This window comes from Nematolebias whitei, chromosome 6 (genome assembly GCF_014905685.2).
Source record: "Nematolebias whitei isolate Nwh7 chromosome 6, NemWhi1, whole genome shotgun sequence".
Taxonomy (NCBI): Eukaryota; Metazoa; Chordata; class Actinopteri; order Cyprinodontiformes; family Rivulidae; genus Nematolebias; species Nematolebias whitei.
The window spans coordinates 27,740,293-27,758,868 of record NC_056503.1 but is presented as its reverse complement, the minus strand read 5'-3'; the positions used below and the strand labels follow the sequence as shown (position 1 = coordinate 27,758,868).

Below are 18,576 nucleotides of genomic sequence, written 5' to 3'. Positions count from 1 at the left end.
GCAGGTACTGACCCTGAACCAGAGAACAGACCTTGAACTAGAGAGCAAGTACTGACCCTGAACCGCAGAGCAGGTACTGACCCTGAACCAGAGAACAGACCCTGAACTTGAGAGCAGGTACTGACCCTGAACCGCAGAGCAGGTACAGACCCTGAACCAGAGAGCAGGTACTTTTTCATTCAACCTTTATTTAGACAGGCAAATCCCATTGAGCCTCGAGGACTCATTTACAAGAGAGACCTGATTTCAACAAAGAATGATGACAACAATGGACAACAGTGACAACAATAGACAGTTATAAAAAAGGCATACAGATTTTTTTTAAGGTACTGGTAAGGTACAGACCCTGAACCAGAGAGCAGGTACTGACCCTGAACCAGAGAGCAGGGACTGACCCTGAACCAAAGAGCAGGTACTGACCCTGAACCAGAGAGTAGGTACTGACCCTGAACCAAAGAGCAGGTACTGACCCTGAACCAGAGAGTAGGTACTGACCCTGAACCAGAGAGTAGGTATGACCCTGAACTAGAGAACAGACCCAGAGGGTCACACAGTTTGATGATGCAGATCTACAGTAGGAACAAGTTTCCAGGTTTAGATCATTGTTTGGTTCAGAAGAGGCAGAGAAGCAACACAGTCAACTTAAATTGAAATAAACAGCAAGAATTTAGACTGTTGACTTCTGTACACAACCAGCTCCTTATCCACAGTAGAAGATTATTTACAATTACAACACTAGTGGTTTTGATGAAAACTTCTTAGAGGTTTCTGACTGTATTTTAATTTTTTTATTTAAACTTTTGCTGCTTTATTTTATTTTATTTTTTGAAGTATTTTCTGTCCAGACCTGGTAGAATGCCTCCTCCGGGTTGATAATGAGTTTCTGCTTCAGTTGGAGGAGGTAGGTATCTGGGTGACTTGTCCACGAGTGATGATAGGATGGAGCAGGAGACGGATTGACCGACTGGGCATTATCATCAGTGATGAGGGCGTTGTTTTGGTCGGTCGTGATGAATAAAGAGTTGAGTCAAAAGGCGAAGCTCGATTTACACGTTCGTTCCAGCCCTCATGGTCATAAAGTATGGGCCATGACTGAAAGAACGAGTTCCTGGATACCAACTACTAAAATGAATTTCCTTCAAAGGGTGGCTGAGGGCTCGGCCTTAGAAATAGGGTGAGGAGCTCCGTCATCTAGGGGAACTCGGAGTATAGCTGCTGCTCTACTACATTCAAGGAGTCAGTTGTGATGGTCTTGCATCTGATTAGGATGCATCTTGGACGCCTCTCTTTGGAGCTTTCTGGTCACACGCCACTGTATGGACCCCAGGGCAGACCTGGAACTTACTGGAGGGATTATAAATCCTCTCTGGTCTGAAAACACCATGGGATCCCCCAGGAGGATCTGGAGAGTCTTGCTGGGGAGAGGGATGTTTGCGTTTCTCTCCTGCCACCCAAACACAGATAGGCAGCAAAAATTTGGTGGATGTATGGACAGACAGATGTGTCATGCCCAAAACTACTATCTACAGCAGATGAACAGTATATGAAAGTCATGTCTTTAAGAAACAATGAAAAACCCAGGTAGGGAACCAGCAAGATGTCATCTTTCATCTACTGTATGTCAAGTATTCAGCTAGTTACACTTTAGAAACTACCTTGTTGGTGCTAAAACACAATTTTATGTCAAATTGAGTTATCTTTTTTATTTGTCGTAGACTAAACTAAAGAAATGGGAACAAACTGTGTCTTTGTGACAGGCTGCTGTACCATACTGCCCAAATATCCAATTTACTGTTTGCTTTTTGCAACTATTGTCTGTTGTATTGACACAACTCTGGTTCATCTCTTCAGCCTTTTTGTCAGAATTTACCATGTCCTGGAGGACTGAGAATCTTCACCAGCGTTTTTGTCAGAATGCTTCAAAGGTCAGAGTTAAGTGGCTTAACAAACAACAAAATTCTCTAACACAAGTGATAATGAGATGAAAAAGCAGCCAAAGTCCACCCCCCCCCCCCCCCCCACCCCATTCAAGGTCCCTTTAATGGTTATAAGAATGTTGGGCTACTTGGAAGCCAACTAAAGGAAAGCGGGACGACTACGAATACTTCCGTACAATACTGTATCTTTTCTTCATTTCAGCCCAGCTGGTAACTACAATATACTCTTTTTGAGTTCTGATTATTTTTGTTGACAGGGACTACGTTGCCCGTATGGGTCTAGGGGTAATCCTAAACCTGACCCGACAGCAGGATGATGCTCAGCTGGCTCGCAGCGTCTCCGGCATCTTGGAGCACATGTTCAAACACACAGAGGAGACGGCCGTTCACCTGATCTCTAATGGTGCCCTGGACACCCTCCTGTTCTGGTGCCGGGGAACGGACCCCACCGTGCTCCGGCACTGTGCCGTGGCGCTGGCTAACTGCGCCATGTATGGAGGCCACCGCTGCCAGAGATGGATGATCGAGAAGCAGGCAGCCGAGTGGCTCTTCCCTCTTGCCTTTTCCAAAGAGGACGAGCTCATACGCTTCCATGCCTGCCTGGCGGTGACAGTGTTGGCTGCCAATCGAGAAATTGAGAAAGAGGTGGTGAAGTCTGGAACCTTGGAGCTGGTGGAACCGTTCATCGCGTCTTTGGATCCAGATGACTTCGCTCGCTGCTTGTTGGACAGTGCAGACTGCATGCAGGGAAGAACAGCATCTGACCTGCAGCACCTCTTACCATTATTAGATGGTACACGAGTGGAAGGGAAGTGCATTGCAGCTTTTTATCTTTGCGTTGAGGCCAGCATCAAATCCCGTCAGCGCAACACTAAGGTACAATCCCCAGTTAATTGTCAAATACCTCAAATAATTAGTTTTATGACTTTCTTATGATAGATGTGATTTTCCTTCAAGATTTTTCAAGAGATTGGTGCCATCCAGAGCCTGAAGAGAATTGTTATGTATTCCACTAACAACACAGTCTCCGGCCTGGCCAAGCGGGCCCTACGTATGATGGGAGAAGAAGTGCCGAAACGAATCCTGTCATGTGTGCCCAACTGGAAGACCTGCGAGGTGCAGACGTGGCTGCAGCAGGTTGGCTTCAATGCTTTCTGTGATCGTTTCCAGGTGAGTGAAACCATCTAAGATTTCAGAGAGATGACCACATAGACAAAGTGTTGTTCAGTCAGTACCGTGTCCCATTTTACAGGAGCTTCAGGTGGATGGAGATCTCCTTTTGAACATCACTGATCAGGATCTGAGCTCTGAGTTAGGAATGACTGGTCTCACTTGCAAGAGGCAAGTCCCCAATTTTTTTTAAAACAAGACCGGGACGAAGCAAAGTGTCACAAGTTGGCTGTTTCTTAATTGTCCAGGTTTCTAAGAGATTTACGCGTGTTGAAGACCTACGCTGACTACTCCACATGTGACCCTCACAACATGGCTGACTGGTTAGCCGAGGTGGACCCTCGCTTTCGCCAGTACACCTACAGCTTGCTCCAGGCCGGAGTGGATCGTAACATTATTCAGAGTCTGACCGAGCAGCAGCTCCAGCATGACTGCCACATAGACAATGGAGTCCACCGAGCAAAGATACTATCTGCCATCCGCAAGCCGATAAAACCGAGCCAAACAGATGCTAAGCCACTGGGGCCTGACGTGTTCATCAGCTACCGTCGGACTACTGGGTCACAGCTGGCCAGGTCAGGACTGATAAGAAGGAAAACACTAGATAGTTTTTTAAAGGGATCTTCGACTACTTGCATGTTAGCCTTAACTCCTAATTACTTAAACATTTATTTATGTTTTTTACATTTTTCACATAAGGACGGTGCCAATATTTTACTGGCACATTGCATGCTGGAGCAATGACGTACATATGTTGTAGTGGAGTCAAGGTTAAATAGTAACATGACAATAAAGTTATATTTCGTATTAGCCCTTTTTCATAATACAGTATATGGGTCAAAACAATCAAACATGATCAACTTGTGATGAGCAACTTGTAAGAGCTCTGATGGTAATAGTATTAGCTCCTGAGCTAAAATCATATATACTAGCTCTGGAGCTAACACTATTAGCTCCTGAGCTAAAATTATACTAGCTCTGGAGCTAATAGTGTTAGCTCCAGAGCTAACATCATATATATGAGTTAGCTCCAGAGCTAAAATCTTATATATAGCTCTGTAGCTAAAATATACAGTATGATGTTAGCTCTGGAGCTAACTCTTTTAGCTCTAGAGCTAACATCATACTGTGTATGTTAGCTCTGGAGCTAATATATACAATATGATTTTAGCTCTGGAGCTAACTCTCTTAGCTCCAGAGCTAACATCATACTGTATATATTAGCTCCAGAGCTAATATACAGTATGATGTTAGCTCTGGAGCTAACTCTTTTAGCTCTAGAGCTAACATCATACTGTATATGTTAGAGCTAATATATACAGTATAATAATAATAATAATAATGTCATCACAATGTCAGCACTGTATGTTTCCATACAATGGCGAAATTAGTCTCTGCATTTAACCCATCCACCACCAGGTGGTGCAGTGGGCAGCTATTGAAAGCGCCCGGGGGACATTTTGGGGATTAGACGTGCTGCCCAGAGACGCCACGTGATGTGCAGTGACTGGGGATCGAACCTGGGACTCTCGGGTCCCAAGCCGGCTGCCCTGCCTCTACACCATCTCGACCCCATTAGCTCTGGAGCTAACTCTATTAGCTCCAGAGCTAACATCATACTGTATATTGGCTCCAGAGCTAACAGTCATTTCTCCAGCCTCCTCTCTGTCAATGTGTTCTGGTTCAAATTAAAGGGCTGAACATCAAATAATGTCCAAAAACATTAAAGCTGAATGGAGCCTGCACTGAAGCAACTTCTCTGTAATTTACCCAGATTTCATTGCAGCATAAATAAATTTGTGACGTTTGTGTGTCGTTAATTAAAAACAATTATATAAACTTAGCCTACAGTGGTTTTGCGTACTCGTTTTTTTATTTTTTATTTTTTTAATATAGCTTAAGTAATTGTTTACCAAATAAGGTCGGAGATCCTTTTAACAGTGCTAAAGTGCTAAATTTGAAATCAACATAAGGTGAATAATGTCTGAACCGTTTCCTCCAGCCTTCTGAAGGTGCACCTCCAGGTCAGAGGTTACAACGTCTTCATAGACGTGGAGAAGCTGGAGGCTGGCAAGTTTGAGGAAAAACTGATTCAGAGTGTCCAGAGAGCCCGCGGCTTCATCCTGGTCCTGTCTGCCAATGCCCTCGACAAGTGCATGGGAGACACCGCTATGAAGGACTGGGTGCATAAGGTCAGAAGAGTTCCAAAATTATACATACAAGCTCAGATGTATACATACACTCCCACTAATATTTGGTTAAACTTCCATTAGCAAGTTGCACCTCAACCACTGTTTTTTTTTTAATCCATCAACAAGCTTCTGCTTATTTCAGGCTGAATATTAGCTTAGCAGCTAGTACATTGTCCTTTGGTTTGAAAGCCTCACATTGTCACCTCCAAACATACTTCTTGTTATTATGGCCAAACAGTTCAATCTTTGTCTCATCTGTCCATAAAATCTTTATTCAGAAGGAATTTGGCCTCTCCTCGTGGGCAGCTGCAAATTTAGTAAAGCGTCAGGACTTTTGTTTTGAGTCGGGGACACTCAGTTTAGTATTTTAATACGTCTATGCCCGTCAGATTCTTAAGATCCCACTTATTAAATGATTTAGATGAATAAATGTTTTTGAGCCTGTGTGGATTAGAAAAAAATATTGTCAATACATTCAAACCTTTGTACACTTTAGTTTCACCTTTACTTTTAACAGAGTTAGTAAAAGTCCCATCTGTCTTGCAGGAAATAGTCACGGCCCTGGCTGGTAAGAAAACCATAGTCCCTGTCATAGATAACTTTGTGTGGCCCGACACCAGTTTGCTACCAGAGGACATGAGATCTGTTCTGAACTTCAATGGCGTCAAGTGAGTATCTGCACACTTAGATCATTGTATGTGACCCGTCTTGGTTAAATAAGTCACAATAAAGTTTTCAATATTGAATTATTTATAAACACCATTTTACAAGTTTCAAATTGATGCAGTGTAGCAACAATCTAGTTTTGTTCATGAGCGTGCTGGTTTGAAAACTAAACTTTTATAGAAGGATGTCAATGGGACTTCCAGCCCTGTATGGAAAACGGGTAATCCCCAAGTTTAACAATGATGCAGAACATATATGAAGGGATTTCCCAGTGTTGTGGCAGCCAGCAAAGAAAAATGGTAAATTTCAAAGGAAGTTATGAGGTTTTTAAAACAAAGGATTATTTCTAAAGACGTACCTGTAAGAAAATTATGCTTAAAAGGTAGATTAAAAAGTTTATGAGACCTGTCTCATCAAACTGAGGATTGTCGTGCAGTGAGATTAAGGCAGCTGTAGTGCATTTTGTCAGAATATTGATGATTATCTGTGAGTCTCTTGAATAAAATTTCCTAAATTTAATCCTAAAGAATGCTTTGAAGCACTTTTCCAAACAGTTCTGACAAATAACGTAATTTTGAGCAGAAAAACCCTAAAAATTGCTACTTTCCCTGAACGCTAGAGAACCTACTCTCAATACCAGCTGATATCCAAATATGATTTGATGTTTCAAATTATATCAAGAAATCTTCATTAGAATATGCTAAAAAAAAGAAAAAAGAATTCAAGCGGATTTTAAGGGGTACTCTAGATTAGCTGCACAAATCAAGCCATATTTCTGGAACAGCTCATGATATCAGGATTATCGAAGTATCAAAATGTAACTTTAAAAGCCAGGAATCTGAAAATGTTTCACCAAAATCTGTTAATTTGTTTTGAAATGATGGATCAAATGTGTTATTTTAGATGGTGTCTTTATGAACTCATTTTTATGTGAATCTCATTTACAGCTACAATCAATATTAGTGTGCATGACAAGCACATTATTGAAATCCTGTGCCGTTTATTTTTATTGTTTTGCCTCTTAACTACTCTTTCTCACTTGATCCTATTACAGCCATTCAAATATTTGCTATGACTTTTGGTTCTTGTGCTATTTTTGCTTCTGGAAATATTGCACTTCATTAGGATAGATTGGGAAATTTTCAGCAGCTTGAATTTGGTCCAATACTGCCACTAAGTGACAACTTTATCCAATCAGTAAATATTATACTTAGATGTCTCTTCTAATCCAGTTCTGCCAGTTTTGGCCAATTTCTGATCTGCCACTTCTCTTAGCAACATTATTTAAAGCAAAACGCAGTGATTGTGACTCCAACCGACCTAATCAGCACGATAGATAACAGCTGCGCGTCATCGTTGAGTAACACAACACATCAAGCAAACCTTGCAGTGTTTGGTGCGGGGGTACTTGCTTACAATCTAGGCGATGTGGTGGAAATGAAAAAAATTGAACGTACCGGTACTTAATTAGTACTTAAGTAATTAAGTACTTCAACTCTGCTTTTACAACCATTTGTATCCGCTATCAAAACATTTTAAGGCTGTCACTACATAATTCAGATCACACAGTTTTCAGCGTATCATCATGTTTAGATCTCATGGGTACTTCATCAGAACAAGAATGAGAATAATGTACGACAAGTGTCTGGTTTGTTCTCTTGACGCAGATGGTCCCACGAATACCAGGAAGCCACAATTGAGAAGCTCATCCGCTTTCTGGAAAGAAAAGAAGACGCGATCGACGGCCCAGCCAAATCTAAAGACCAGAAGAAGAAATAAACTTTGAGAAGTCTGAACACAGCTTTAATAAGTGTACTGCTGTCAGCTGTCCGGAGCTCCTCCTGCTTGGCCCAACAGCATGTGATGCTAACGATGATGTTTAGATAACCTCCTCACATAAACGCCACATTATTAAAATCCATTTAAAGCTGTAGAAATACATACAGGAGTTTCAGATCGTGTATAATTAACCATAATGTGACAGTTTAGACCTTGTGAGGTGGGGTTCTGTGGGAAGGTTATGAACAAATAACATCTCACCTGTTGTAGACAGCCCTTTGAACAAGCTCACTTTGAAAAGACCAATTTTATTCTGACCGGATTGACAAGCTAATGGCTAATCGTACTGCCGTCGCCTTAAAAACACTCATTTCACAGCAGTTCATGCTGACGCCACTTTACAAACCACTACACAGATGTTGGTTTCACATTAAATAGTTGTTTATGATGATTTAAAGGTTGACAAAATAGCGTTTCTGTGAGCTGCCATGAAATATTTGAGATTGGACTTGTTTTAAGACTGCATCAGTCCACTTTGGTCCTGGTCCCACTTGGGACTAGTCGTTGGCTCATCAGTCCGATCACAAGTTCACTTTTACTTTCAAGGTGAGGTCGTTCAAAGAGCAATCGACAACAGGTAAGATAATGACTGTTTATAAGCCCTCCACAGAAGTCCACTTGAAGAGATTTGGACTGCAGCTTTAACACGAGTTCTAACCACGCTCAGTATCTCAGGAAAACAAGTAACCAGCCGTCGTCAATAATAATAATCATCTGTGGAGGCCCCACCCAGAGTCCTGTTTATCTGTTCTTCAGTGTCTAATAAATAAAGTGGTCTCTGCTCTGACTCAGCTGATTTTGTTGTGATAAAAAATATATATATATAAATTGACGGTTGTTTGATGTGAGCTGCCTTCAAAAAACTAAACCCAGAGCTAATGCTACCGGTAATAAAACTGGATTCTGTTGCACAGATTGATGTTTCTGCAACATATCCTTTAAAATTAATATTTATTAGAGATAACTTGTAATTTCCCTTATCAGTTTTGTTGGATTGACTATCTGGTAAATGAATAGCAAACTGTTTGAATGGAACGTTACGGGCACAAAAACATTTATTTAATCTTTTATAAGCCATTAGGAGAGTATTGGTCAAGTATTAATAAAACTTAAGGTGATTTTTGTTCCTGGTCTTTATTTACTGCTGACCTCTAAAAACTAAAACAGATTTATAAAATGTGCATCTGTGTGTTAACGTTTGGTCAAGTATGTCAGGATATATTATGTTTTATGATAAACGTTTGCTCCATTTATTGGGAACTTAAAGATCAAACCAGTTGAGTTCTTCATGTTAATCCAGTTTTATGCAAAATTTAACAAACATCACATTTCAGTGGTGATTTATAAAATTCATTTACAAAATGACGCAGCTTATTAGAAAAGACACTTGTTTTGAAGTTTAACTTTAAAATGTGTTTTTTTTTATAGACAATTCACAACAAATGTCTCATAAAATCCATCAACAGAGAAAAAAGATGAAAGGTTTTTTTTTTATATCAAAGTGCATGTGACTGATAAACGACATGTAAAAAGAGTCCGTTGTTAGCTTGCTACTGAAGTTAAAGTGAACATTAGAATAATTAATAAAGTTTAGATTAAAACAGTATAAAACAAAGCTCAGTCTTTAGGCACTCCTTCTGAGTTAACAATAGTTCAGTCTCTGAGACAAAAGGTTTGGCGGTGGAACGAGCCCTGAGCTGGTTCAGTCGTTCTTCAGTCTTGATAGTTTTAGCGTCCCTGGATGGAAGAATCCCTTTTTGCTCCGCACCTTTCCTCATATACGTTAAAAAAGTCTGCTCCGTCAGGACCCTGAGGGGTCTCTTCTCTGGTCGAAACACTGCAGAGCCCTAAAAAGACGAATAAACAAGAGTCGCATGTTTTTATGCTGCTCCCCTTCAACCGTTTAAAGCCAACAAAAAGCCTCACCCGATGATTCCAGCAGGGATGAAGAGGACGACGGCAGCAAAAAGGAAAGGGAAGCCCTTCATGAAGTGCAGGGAGACAGGGTAGAGCGAGTTAAAGAGGCTGCTGCCCACCAGGTAACATAAGCCCTCCACACAGGCCACAGAGGCAAACAGGGCGCCTGGCAGACAGAAGCAAATATGATCACACACAACCTGCGGGACACAAGCCGTCCCTCAGGACAGAGGACGGACTCGTTCTGCTGCGGCTCAGTGGACTCGGAGCGGGCTCTCTGCTCCAGATGTGCGGTAAACATCTGGTCAGGAGGATCAGCTCACCTTGCTCTGATGGGTCCACCAACTTGGACAGCTTTGACCTGAGGACAGGAGTCGCAGCCATGAAGAGGAAACACAAACCGTAACCTGGAAGGAGAAATAAACAGAATGTGTGTTTGTTCTGCATCGCTCACATTAAAGGTCAAGTATCTTTTTATAGTCGCTCGCATCACATGAGGTGGACTTAAACAGCTGTAGCCCTTTAGGTCAAACCTACAACTTACCAAGATCTCAAGTTCAAGTTAACTTTATCGTCACATCACGTGTGGTACATGAGGTGGAACGAAATTATGTATAGGGTCCCAGTTACATCCAAAATAGCAAAATATAAAGTATAAAAAGAAACAGTATGGATATAGGCTAAACTAAGGGTGTCAAACCCGCTTACAAAAGTAGGCCAAAATTAAACCCTTTTTTCAAACTAAGGCCCGGTTTCAGAATCTACATGAACTTGAATCAGATACTTGACATCTTTTCTTGATTGCAAGTTCCTCAACAAGAGTTTGATTGGTCTCGTTTGACGTTCTCTGTTGCACTTTTGACATCTTAATCAAAGATTACAGAAAAAAATGAAAATGATAAAAGTATTTTACATTTAAAATAACATCTTGGGGGCCAGATGCCAGCGAGGGCCCCATTTGGCCCCCGGGCCTTGAGTTTGACACATATGCGCTAAACGAACACCTAACGGTACGCTAAAAGATCTAAGATAGACTAAGATAGGTGGGGAGTCAGTCTCCCACACCTCCAGATGCAGGAAGAGGGCCACCTGCATCATGAAGGACCCCACACACCCAGCACAAACACTTTTTGCCCCGCTCTCCTCAGGAAGGAGGTTGAGGAGCATTAAGTGCAGAACCACCAGGCTGAGGAACAGCTTCTACCCTGAGGCTGTTAGACTCATGAATCTCTAACCAGGAAAAAGTCACTGTAATGCTGCTTGGTTGTGGATATGTGCTGCTGACTATCCATGATGCTGATCTCATGCTGCTGATTTCACGTTGCTGTGTTCATTCGTCCTCATCTGCTCACACTGACTCATGTTCGTGCTGCTGTTGTTTTGGCGCATTGTTTTTGTACTACTGGTGCTTAGTGTATTCTTAGTGTTGTGTATTCTTAGTTTAGTGAATGTAATATATTCTTAGTTCATATCTCTGATGTTTTTCTTTACAATGTGTATTTTTGTTGGATGTAACTGGGACCCTGTGTACATAGTTTCATTCCACCTCATGTACCACATGTGATGTGAATGACAATAAAAATCCTTGCATCCAAACATTAATAATGAAAAACAATACGGCGTACCAACAGCAGCTACATTCTTATGTAATGTTGCAGGACATCACACTCACGCTACAGGATGTGTCATCGATGACTCTCAGTTACTACCACACCAGATTTGTGCTCGGTGTCTGTAAAATCCACTCATTTGTAGAGATGCAGCCGATGATTATCTCCTGAATATTATCAGAAGCTCTGTGGCTTTATTAGCCGCAGAACTGCTGACACAGCCCTACAGAACGTCACTGACCTACACAAGTCGAGGTCAGTGAACAAGGCCAGGCTGATTCTGGCAGATCCTGATCATCCACTCCATGGTGAGTTCAGGTTGCTTCCATGTGGACGCAGGTATCTGCTGCCCAGATTGTAGGCCGAACAGACTGAAAAACTCATTCATCCCTGTACAGGTCAACTTGAACGTAGCATTCAAATCTACCCAGTGGCTTATTAGATATTTTGCTAACAGACAGAGTTGACAACACAGTTAATAGCCTAATTTTAACCGCAGATCTTGTTCAGTCTGTTAAGTGCCCAGACTACGTGCTGGGGATCAGTCTCAGCAACTACCACACCAAACTTCAGGTTTGTGAACTTAACCGAGTTAAAGCCACTTCCGTGTTTGCTCAGGCTGCTCCGCTGTGACGGCCATCTTGAATCGACTCCTAAACTTGACCAGTTGCAGACGTACAGCCAACGATGACGGAGTTTCATTAAAGGTCGTCCAGTGGAACATGAGATATTTGATCAACATGCTCACACACACCGGCAAAAACGTTATGGCCCACTTTTGAAAGCTGAACTGTTGAAGCTTCTCCGTCTATCACCTGCTGTGATGAGCACCAGACAGGGATGTCTGTGTGATTACAGAATAATGTACGGGCGGAAACTGTTGGGAGCACGTGCCGTGAACAAGCTCGTCTCACCTGTGAACATGAGCGGGGTGGTGTCAGCGACAGAAAACACCACCAGTCCGAGTATATTTGAGGCCAGACCCACGAGAGCCACCCAGGAGTCCTCCAGGCAGCGCTGCATGACCTTCAGCCCCAGCAGACTGCTCAGGTAAGCCAGGTGCTGCGCCGCCGACCCATAGCCGATGAGGGCCGAGCCCCAGCACAGCGGGGAGCTCAGCTCGTACAGCACGTACAGCTCCCTGCTGCCCTGGTGAACCGTCACCACCAGGAAGAAGCACAGAGTGTAGAGCCACAGCTTGCATCGGTGAAACCGCCCGCCTCCGCTGCCACCTCCCGTCGAGTACAGCTTCCACACGGCTTTATGGTGGCGAGTGGTGAGGAGCTTGGCGCTTGGGTCTGGATGGACGGACTCACGAACGAAGAGGTAGGCGTACAGAGCTGAGGCCAAGTTGGTGGCCAGGACCAGCCAGAAAGGGTTGATGTAACTGAGATGATAAAAATATTCATGAATTATATATATTTTTATTACTTCTGATCAAAATGCACACAGTAAACGTTCCTAACCCTTGTGCCCGCCTCCACTGGCCTCCGATGATGCTGGCGAACATCCCCGACACACCCAGGCAGGCTTCTAAAACCGCCACCCTGAAGGTGCGGGACCTCTTGTCGCTGACGTCGGCCACGTAGGCGAAGCAGCCAGCCAGCACGGCGTTAAACTCCCCCGAGAGGCCGCTCAGCAGCCGGCCCACTAAGAAGTAGACCACAGGAAGCTGGAGGTACATCACCACGAGGTAGACCCCCACCTGCAGCGCCATGCCGAGGTTGGAGAGGATGAGGACAAGTCTGCGACCTGCGACGTCGCTCCACGAACCCAAGAAGGGCACCACCATTATTCCAACCAAAAAGCCCCCCAGATTGATGTACAGGTTCCAGTGGGCCGTCAAAGTTTGCACTTCCTGGAAAAGACAAATGTACCCGGGTCAAAACCACAGACACGTGAGGAGGAGAAGAATGAGACGACTCAGTAGACCTGTCACAATAAACAATACATCAATTAATCGCATGATAAATGAAAATTATCAACCTCACTTTCATTTATTGGCTTTATTGTTTCTTTGTGTCTCCCTCTTTCTATTGAAGACACTGGACAGCAAAAGGTGAAAAATGCTATGCTACAGAGCCCAAATGAGCGTCTGCCATTTTGAGAACCGAAAAGCAGGAAGGAGAGACAGCCCATGTCATGTCAAGAGGACTCCCTCCCATTTTTCTGAAAGAGACACGCTGCTCACTCCCTCACTATCCATCCTTCGGCTCAAACTGTCTTATATTGCCACCCGGTGGTCACAAAATGTACTACACGCAAAACAAAGTAACCAACTTAAATTGACAATAATTACTAATTATTGTCAAATTTCAAACAATATTATTGTTTATCGCAATAATTTGAGACAATTAATCGCCCAGCAAAATTTGTTATCGTGACAGGCCTACGACTCAGAATCAGAACTGAAGAGATTCAAACCAGTTTTAAGGCGATGAACTTTATTAGCACGGAACAAGTCTGAGTGAAATGTGCGTGTTCATCAAATCCCGTCGGCTCGTCACTGTTGTTCCTCTTTGTTACAAAGACTGCGCCACGATGACTTTGAAATAGAAATAAATGTGGATCCAGGTGCCTACAATGCACATAAGTGCAGTTTCCAAAGATTTGCACTCATGCACGATGAGTCATCTTCTGTTCATCCCACAGTTTGTTTTAAACGTGTTTTTAATGTGCAATAAACATGTTCATCTGCATGTAATGTGTTCAGGTGTATGTGTCTTCATGTTTCTCTTTATAGTGATCTGAACTAAACCTTCTAGCCCAAACCTTTCTCCAGGGTTATGAATGTCTTTAACTTTTAATACAAAACATGACCTTTATTGTCTGCAGCCCTGTTCTTATGTTGCGTTTCAAAGGTTAAAACCTGAGCTTTGATCTTGATCAAGCCTCAGATCAGTTATGGAGTCCAGCGGTGTACAGATGTGTCTCCCACCTTCTGCAGCGGGTCCGGAGGAGCCGAGCTGTTCCCGCAGTCCGAACTCTTGGAGCCATTGTAGCCCAGGTCCTGGCTGATGCGGTCCCACAGGTACTGCGTGGACAGGGGAGTCTGCAGGGCCACGGAGAACATGGAGAGGAACAGCACCGGCTCCACGGACACCGGGCACGGTGATCTTCCTGCAGCGCACGCGCCAGCCTCCCCGCCGTCAGAGTCGGCGCTGAGATCTCCCGGGAGGATCGCTGCGGTGTCCTGCTCGTCCATGTCTGAGCGACTCGGGCACTTGGTGCCTCTACTGTAGATTAGCTATGAAAATATGCGCAACTTCCGGTCCGACACCGGAAGTAGCAGGAATATTCATTCACGATTCACACAGAAAACCGGGGATTGGACCCAACACCTTCTTGCTGTGAGGCAACAGTGCTAACCACTGATCCATCGTGCTGCCACGACTGAAATGAACTGAAATGAACTGAACTGCAAAATTTTGAGGTGTGATGCAACTTCATGTACAAGTCTGCTACAAAGCTTTCTACACTTCATAGCCAGTGGAAACTGTACCTGCAAATTCAGTTCACTTTATTTATATATAGCGCCAAATCACAACAGAAGTTGTCTCACTGAACAAAAACATTCACAATCACATACATAAAAAGTTATAAAAGTTATATATATATATATATATATATATATATATATATATATATATATATATATGTAAGGAAGCCAGCAGATTGTGCTGAATCTTCACTTTGTCACAGTCTCTCATCCTGAACAAGCACAAAGGCAACAGTGGAAAGGAAAAACTCCCTTTTAACAGGAAGTAACCTCCAGCAGAACCAGACTCAGGACGAGCAGCTATCTGTTTGGATCCGCTGAGTTTGAGAGGAACAGGAAGGAGAGACAGACAAACACAGAATGGCAGGTCCAGGTGTTCTGTTGGAGGAAAGACAAAAAACAAACAAAACACATGTTAAGATAGAAATAATTACAAATACAAACAGGTGGAGTAAAGCAAGTAAAGACAGCAGCAGAGTGAGGGAATGTGGTCAATTTGTCCTCCAGTAGTCTAAGCCTCTAGCAGCAGAACTAAGGGATAGCTCAGGAAACCTAAGCCGACCCTAACTATAGGATTTATCACAGAGGAAAGACTTAAGCCTAATCTTAAAAGTAGACAATGTGTCAGCCTCACGGACAGAAACTGGAAGTAAGTTCCACAAGATGACTGATAACTGAAAGCTTTGCCTCCCATTCTACTTTAAGAAACTCTAGGAACCACAAGTAAACCTGCAGTCTGAGAGCAAAGTGCTCTGTTAGGAAAATATGGAACAATAAGGTCTGTACTATAAAATGGAGCGAGGTTGTTGTCACACTTAACATCCATATGTATACAACTCCAGCTGCTATTCCAAGACTAGACACATTACTCCTACAGTATGTATCTTATTTTTCTATTTTCATGTCTTTCTTTTTAACAGTACTTTTTACTTTATTCCTATATGATGACATGAAGAAATGCCAAACGTATGTTTCATTGTACATGGTACAATGATGGTTTTTCCTACTAAATCAAGTGTGACTGATATTGTGTACTTTCATTCCTTCAATACCTTTTGTCTAACATATTTCTTTGTGTGTTTAGCTCAATTTTATACAATACTTAATCTCCATACGAGTATTTTTTCCCCCACATTCAACCTTTACTTATACAAGTTAGTCCCATTGAGCCTCGGGACTCGTTTAGAGAGACATGATTTTAACAGAGTGATCAACAACAGTAGACAATCATAAAAAGCATACAAATTGAGAAGAACAAATAAAAGAAAATAGTATTAAAAAACAAAATAAAAACATCTAGACTGTCAAGTGATTTAGAAAACTAAAAACAGGAACGTCTGCCTTGGTTTTCCCATGAACTCAGCAGATGTTTGAAGCCATTAAGGTCAAGGTCGACAGCTTCAGATGTTTTTTGCAAGATATTCCACGAAACAGGACCGTAGGAGAAGGCCCTTTTGCCAAGTTCAGTCTGCAGTCTTTAATTAGACGGAGCTCTTTTAAAGGAATTAAAATATTTGATGAAGAACTTAAAATTTCTGACATTAGAACAGTATTTTGAAGAGATTCTAGTGAAGTTCCTGTAGCTCTCTAGCATCTCAGGATTGAAACTCAATCTAAAACAATGTGAAATCCTTCCTTTATAAGCGACTGCTGTTACTGAAATATGCAGTATCCCTGTAAAAGACACTGTAACTTATCTAGGTATTAAAATCTCTAAAGAAAACAATTACATGGGTAATAATTTTACTCCTGTTTGTGAATCCATAAAAAATAAATTTAACAGTTGGTTAGCTAGGGACTTAACTATTTATAGTAGTGTTATTAAGCAAAGCAGAAGGAATATGAAGGGCGTTGCATGTTTTTTCATCATTAGAGGTCAGCAGAGTTCTCTGCTCTGATCTGGATAAGTCAAGTCAAATTCATTTATATACAGTAGCACATTTAAAACAAAGTGCTTAACAAAAAAGATCACAGCATCAAATAAAAAGTAACAATATACAATTGCAGCATATGGAATAAAAATATCAAACACAAAACATAATTAGAAACAGTGACATACTAAATCAGATCACCTTGTGCCAAATGTAGCAGAATAATAACAAAAAAGCATAAACACAGTCAGAATCAAAGAAAATCTAAATCGGACCATACTGTGTTAAATGTCAATGAGTACAGATGAGTTTTCAGGAGTTTTAAAAGCAGAGAGCCTGTCGAATGTTGATGGGCAGACTGTTCCAGAGTTTAGGGCCCACGACTTAAAAGGTTTGATCTCCTCTGAGCTTCAGCCTGGTTTTTGGTTCAGTATAAAGCAGCTGGTCTGATGATCTCAAAGCCCAAGAAGGAGCATAAGGATGAAGTAGGTCAGAGAGGTATGAGGGTGCGAGGCCATTAATGCACTTGAATGTCAGCAGAATAATTTTACAGGATGCCATTGAAGGAGGACAGAACCAGTGAAATGTGCTCAAACCTACGAGTTCCTGTTAGTAGCTGAGCTGCAGCATTTTGGACTAGCTGGAGACGTGAAAGAGCAGTCTGACTGACCCCAGCATAAAGTGAGTTACAGTAGTCCAGCTGGGTTGTAATAAATGCACTGACTAATTTTTCAAGGTCAGATTTGGACAGTACGGACTAGCTGCCTTAGCTGAAAGAAGCTTTTCTTGAAGAACAGAGTTGATCTGCTTATTAAACTTAAACTCTGAGTCTAAAACTATCCCGAGATTGGTAACAGACTGCTTTAGATATGGCTGAAGGGAGTCCAGGTTTACAGGATCAGTGACAACAGCAGAGCTAGGGTTAAACACAATGACCTCAGTTTTCTGATCATAAAAACGTAAGAAGTTTGTAGCCATCCGTCTTGATGTCAAGACATTTTAGCAAAGGGCGACTGGAGCAGGAACGGTTGGGTTTTAAGGGCAGATAAATCTGAGAATCATCAGCATAACAATGAAACAAAATACCATGTTTCCTCAGGATAGACCGTAAGGGGAGCAGATACAACGAAAACAGAAGTGGTCCAAGAATGGAGCCTTGCGGGACCCCGCTGGAAAGAGGCACGGAAGCAGATAAATGATTACTAAAATTGACACAAACACTCCTGTCACTCAGATATGAACGGAACCATTCTAACACAGCACCAGTAATCCCAACCCAGTGTTCCAACCGTGATATAAGGATACTGTGGTCAACAGTGTTGAATGCAGCAGTAAGGTCCAGTAATACCAGGATCACAGACTGACCAGAGTCATTCGCTAGCAGAATGTCATTACAGATCCTTACCAAGGCTGTCCTGGTGCTGTGTAATTGTTTAAAACCACACTGGAAAATCTGAAAAATTCCATTTTCATTCAACAACTTGGCTAGTTGACTAAAAACTAAAAAACTAAAACTAATAAGATTCTCTTCAAGTTTCTATGGAAAAATAAGGCTCATAAAATAACAAAAAGCTGTTCTCTCTCTCAAATTCTTCAGCTGAAGGAGGTTTGAATGTTTTGACATTTACTGTCTTTAGTCAGGTATTAAAAATTAATTGGATTAAGAGATTACTTAAAAAAAAAAAATCAAAAGTCTATGTGGAGTATTTTCCCAAATCATCGGTTCCTTATTCTTGTGTGGTCTTAACTTTTTGTTGCGTTGTCCTTTCTCAGTTGGAAAGCTTCCAGTCAAATTAGCCAAGTTTCATCAGCAGGTTCTGTTATGTTGGACTCTTCTATACGAACACAACTACTCTCCTCATAACTGCATCATTT

At 42.1% G+C, this 18,576-nt stretch overlaps 2 protein-coding genes across 2 annotated transcripts in view; one reads left to right on the top strand and one right to left on the bottom strand.

Annotated features, from left to right (window-relative positions):
* sarm1 (sterile alpha and TIR motif containing 1) overlaps positions 1–8,531 on the top strand; it is a 9,130-nt gene extending 599 nt beyond the window's left edge. Inside the window, exons 2-8 of the mRNA XM_037677472.1 lie at positions 2,195–2,813; positions 2,895–3,107; positions 3,190–3,278; positions 3,356–3,682; positions 5,110–5,299; positions 5,846–5,967; positions 7,633–8,531. Coding sequence (XP_037533400.1) covers positions 2,195–2,813; positions 2,895–3,107; positions 3,190–3,278; positions 3,356–3,682; positions 5,110–5,299; positions 5,846–5,967; positions 7,633–7,744 — 1,672 coding nt within the window. The 3' untranslated portion in view covers positions 7,745–8,531. The remainder of the gene's footprint in view (positions 1–2,194; positions 2,814–2,894; positions 3,108–3,189; positions 3,279–3,355; positions 3,683–5,109; positions 5,300–5,845; positions 5,968–7,632) is intronic.
* A 952-nt stretch (positions 8,532–9,483) lies between these two features.
* Positions 9,484–14,586, bottom strand: slc46a1 (solute carrier family 46 member 1). The gene is made up of 6 exons (XM_037677478.1): positions 14,270–14,586; positions 12,798–13,189; positions 12,246–12,718; positions 10,045–10,128; positions 9,731–9,887; positions 9,484–9,651 (listed from the first exon to the last, which is right to left on the bottom strand). The coding sequence occupies exons 1-6, from the start codon at positions 14,534–14,536 to the stop codon at positions 9,606–9,608; spliced, it is 1,419 nt and encodes a 472-aa protein (XP_037533406.1). The 5' UTR covers positions 14,537–14,586; the 3' UTR covers positions 9,484–9,605.
* Between the last annotated feature and the right edge of the window lie 3,990 nt (positions 14,587–18,576).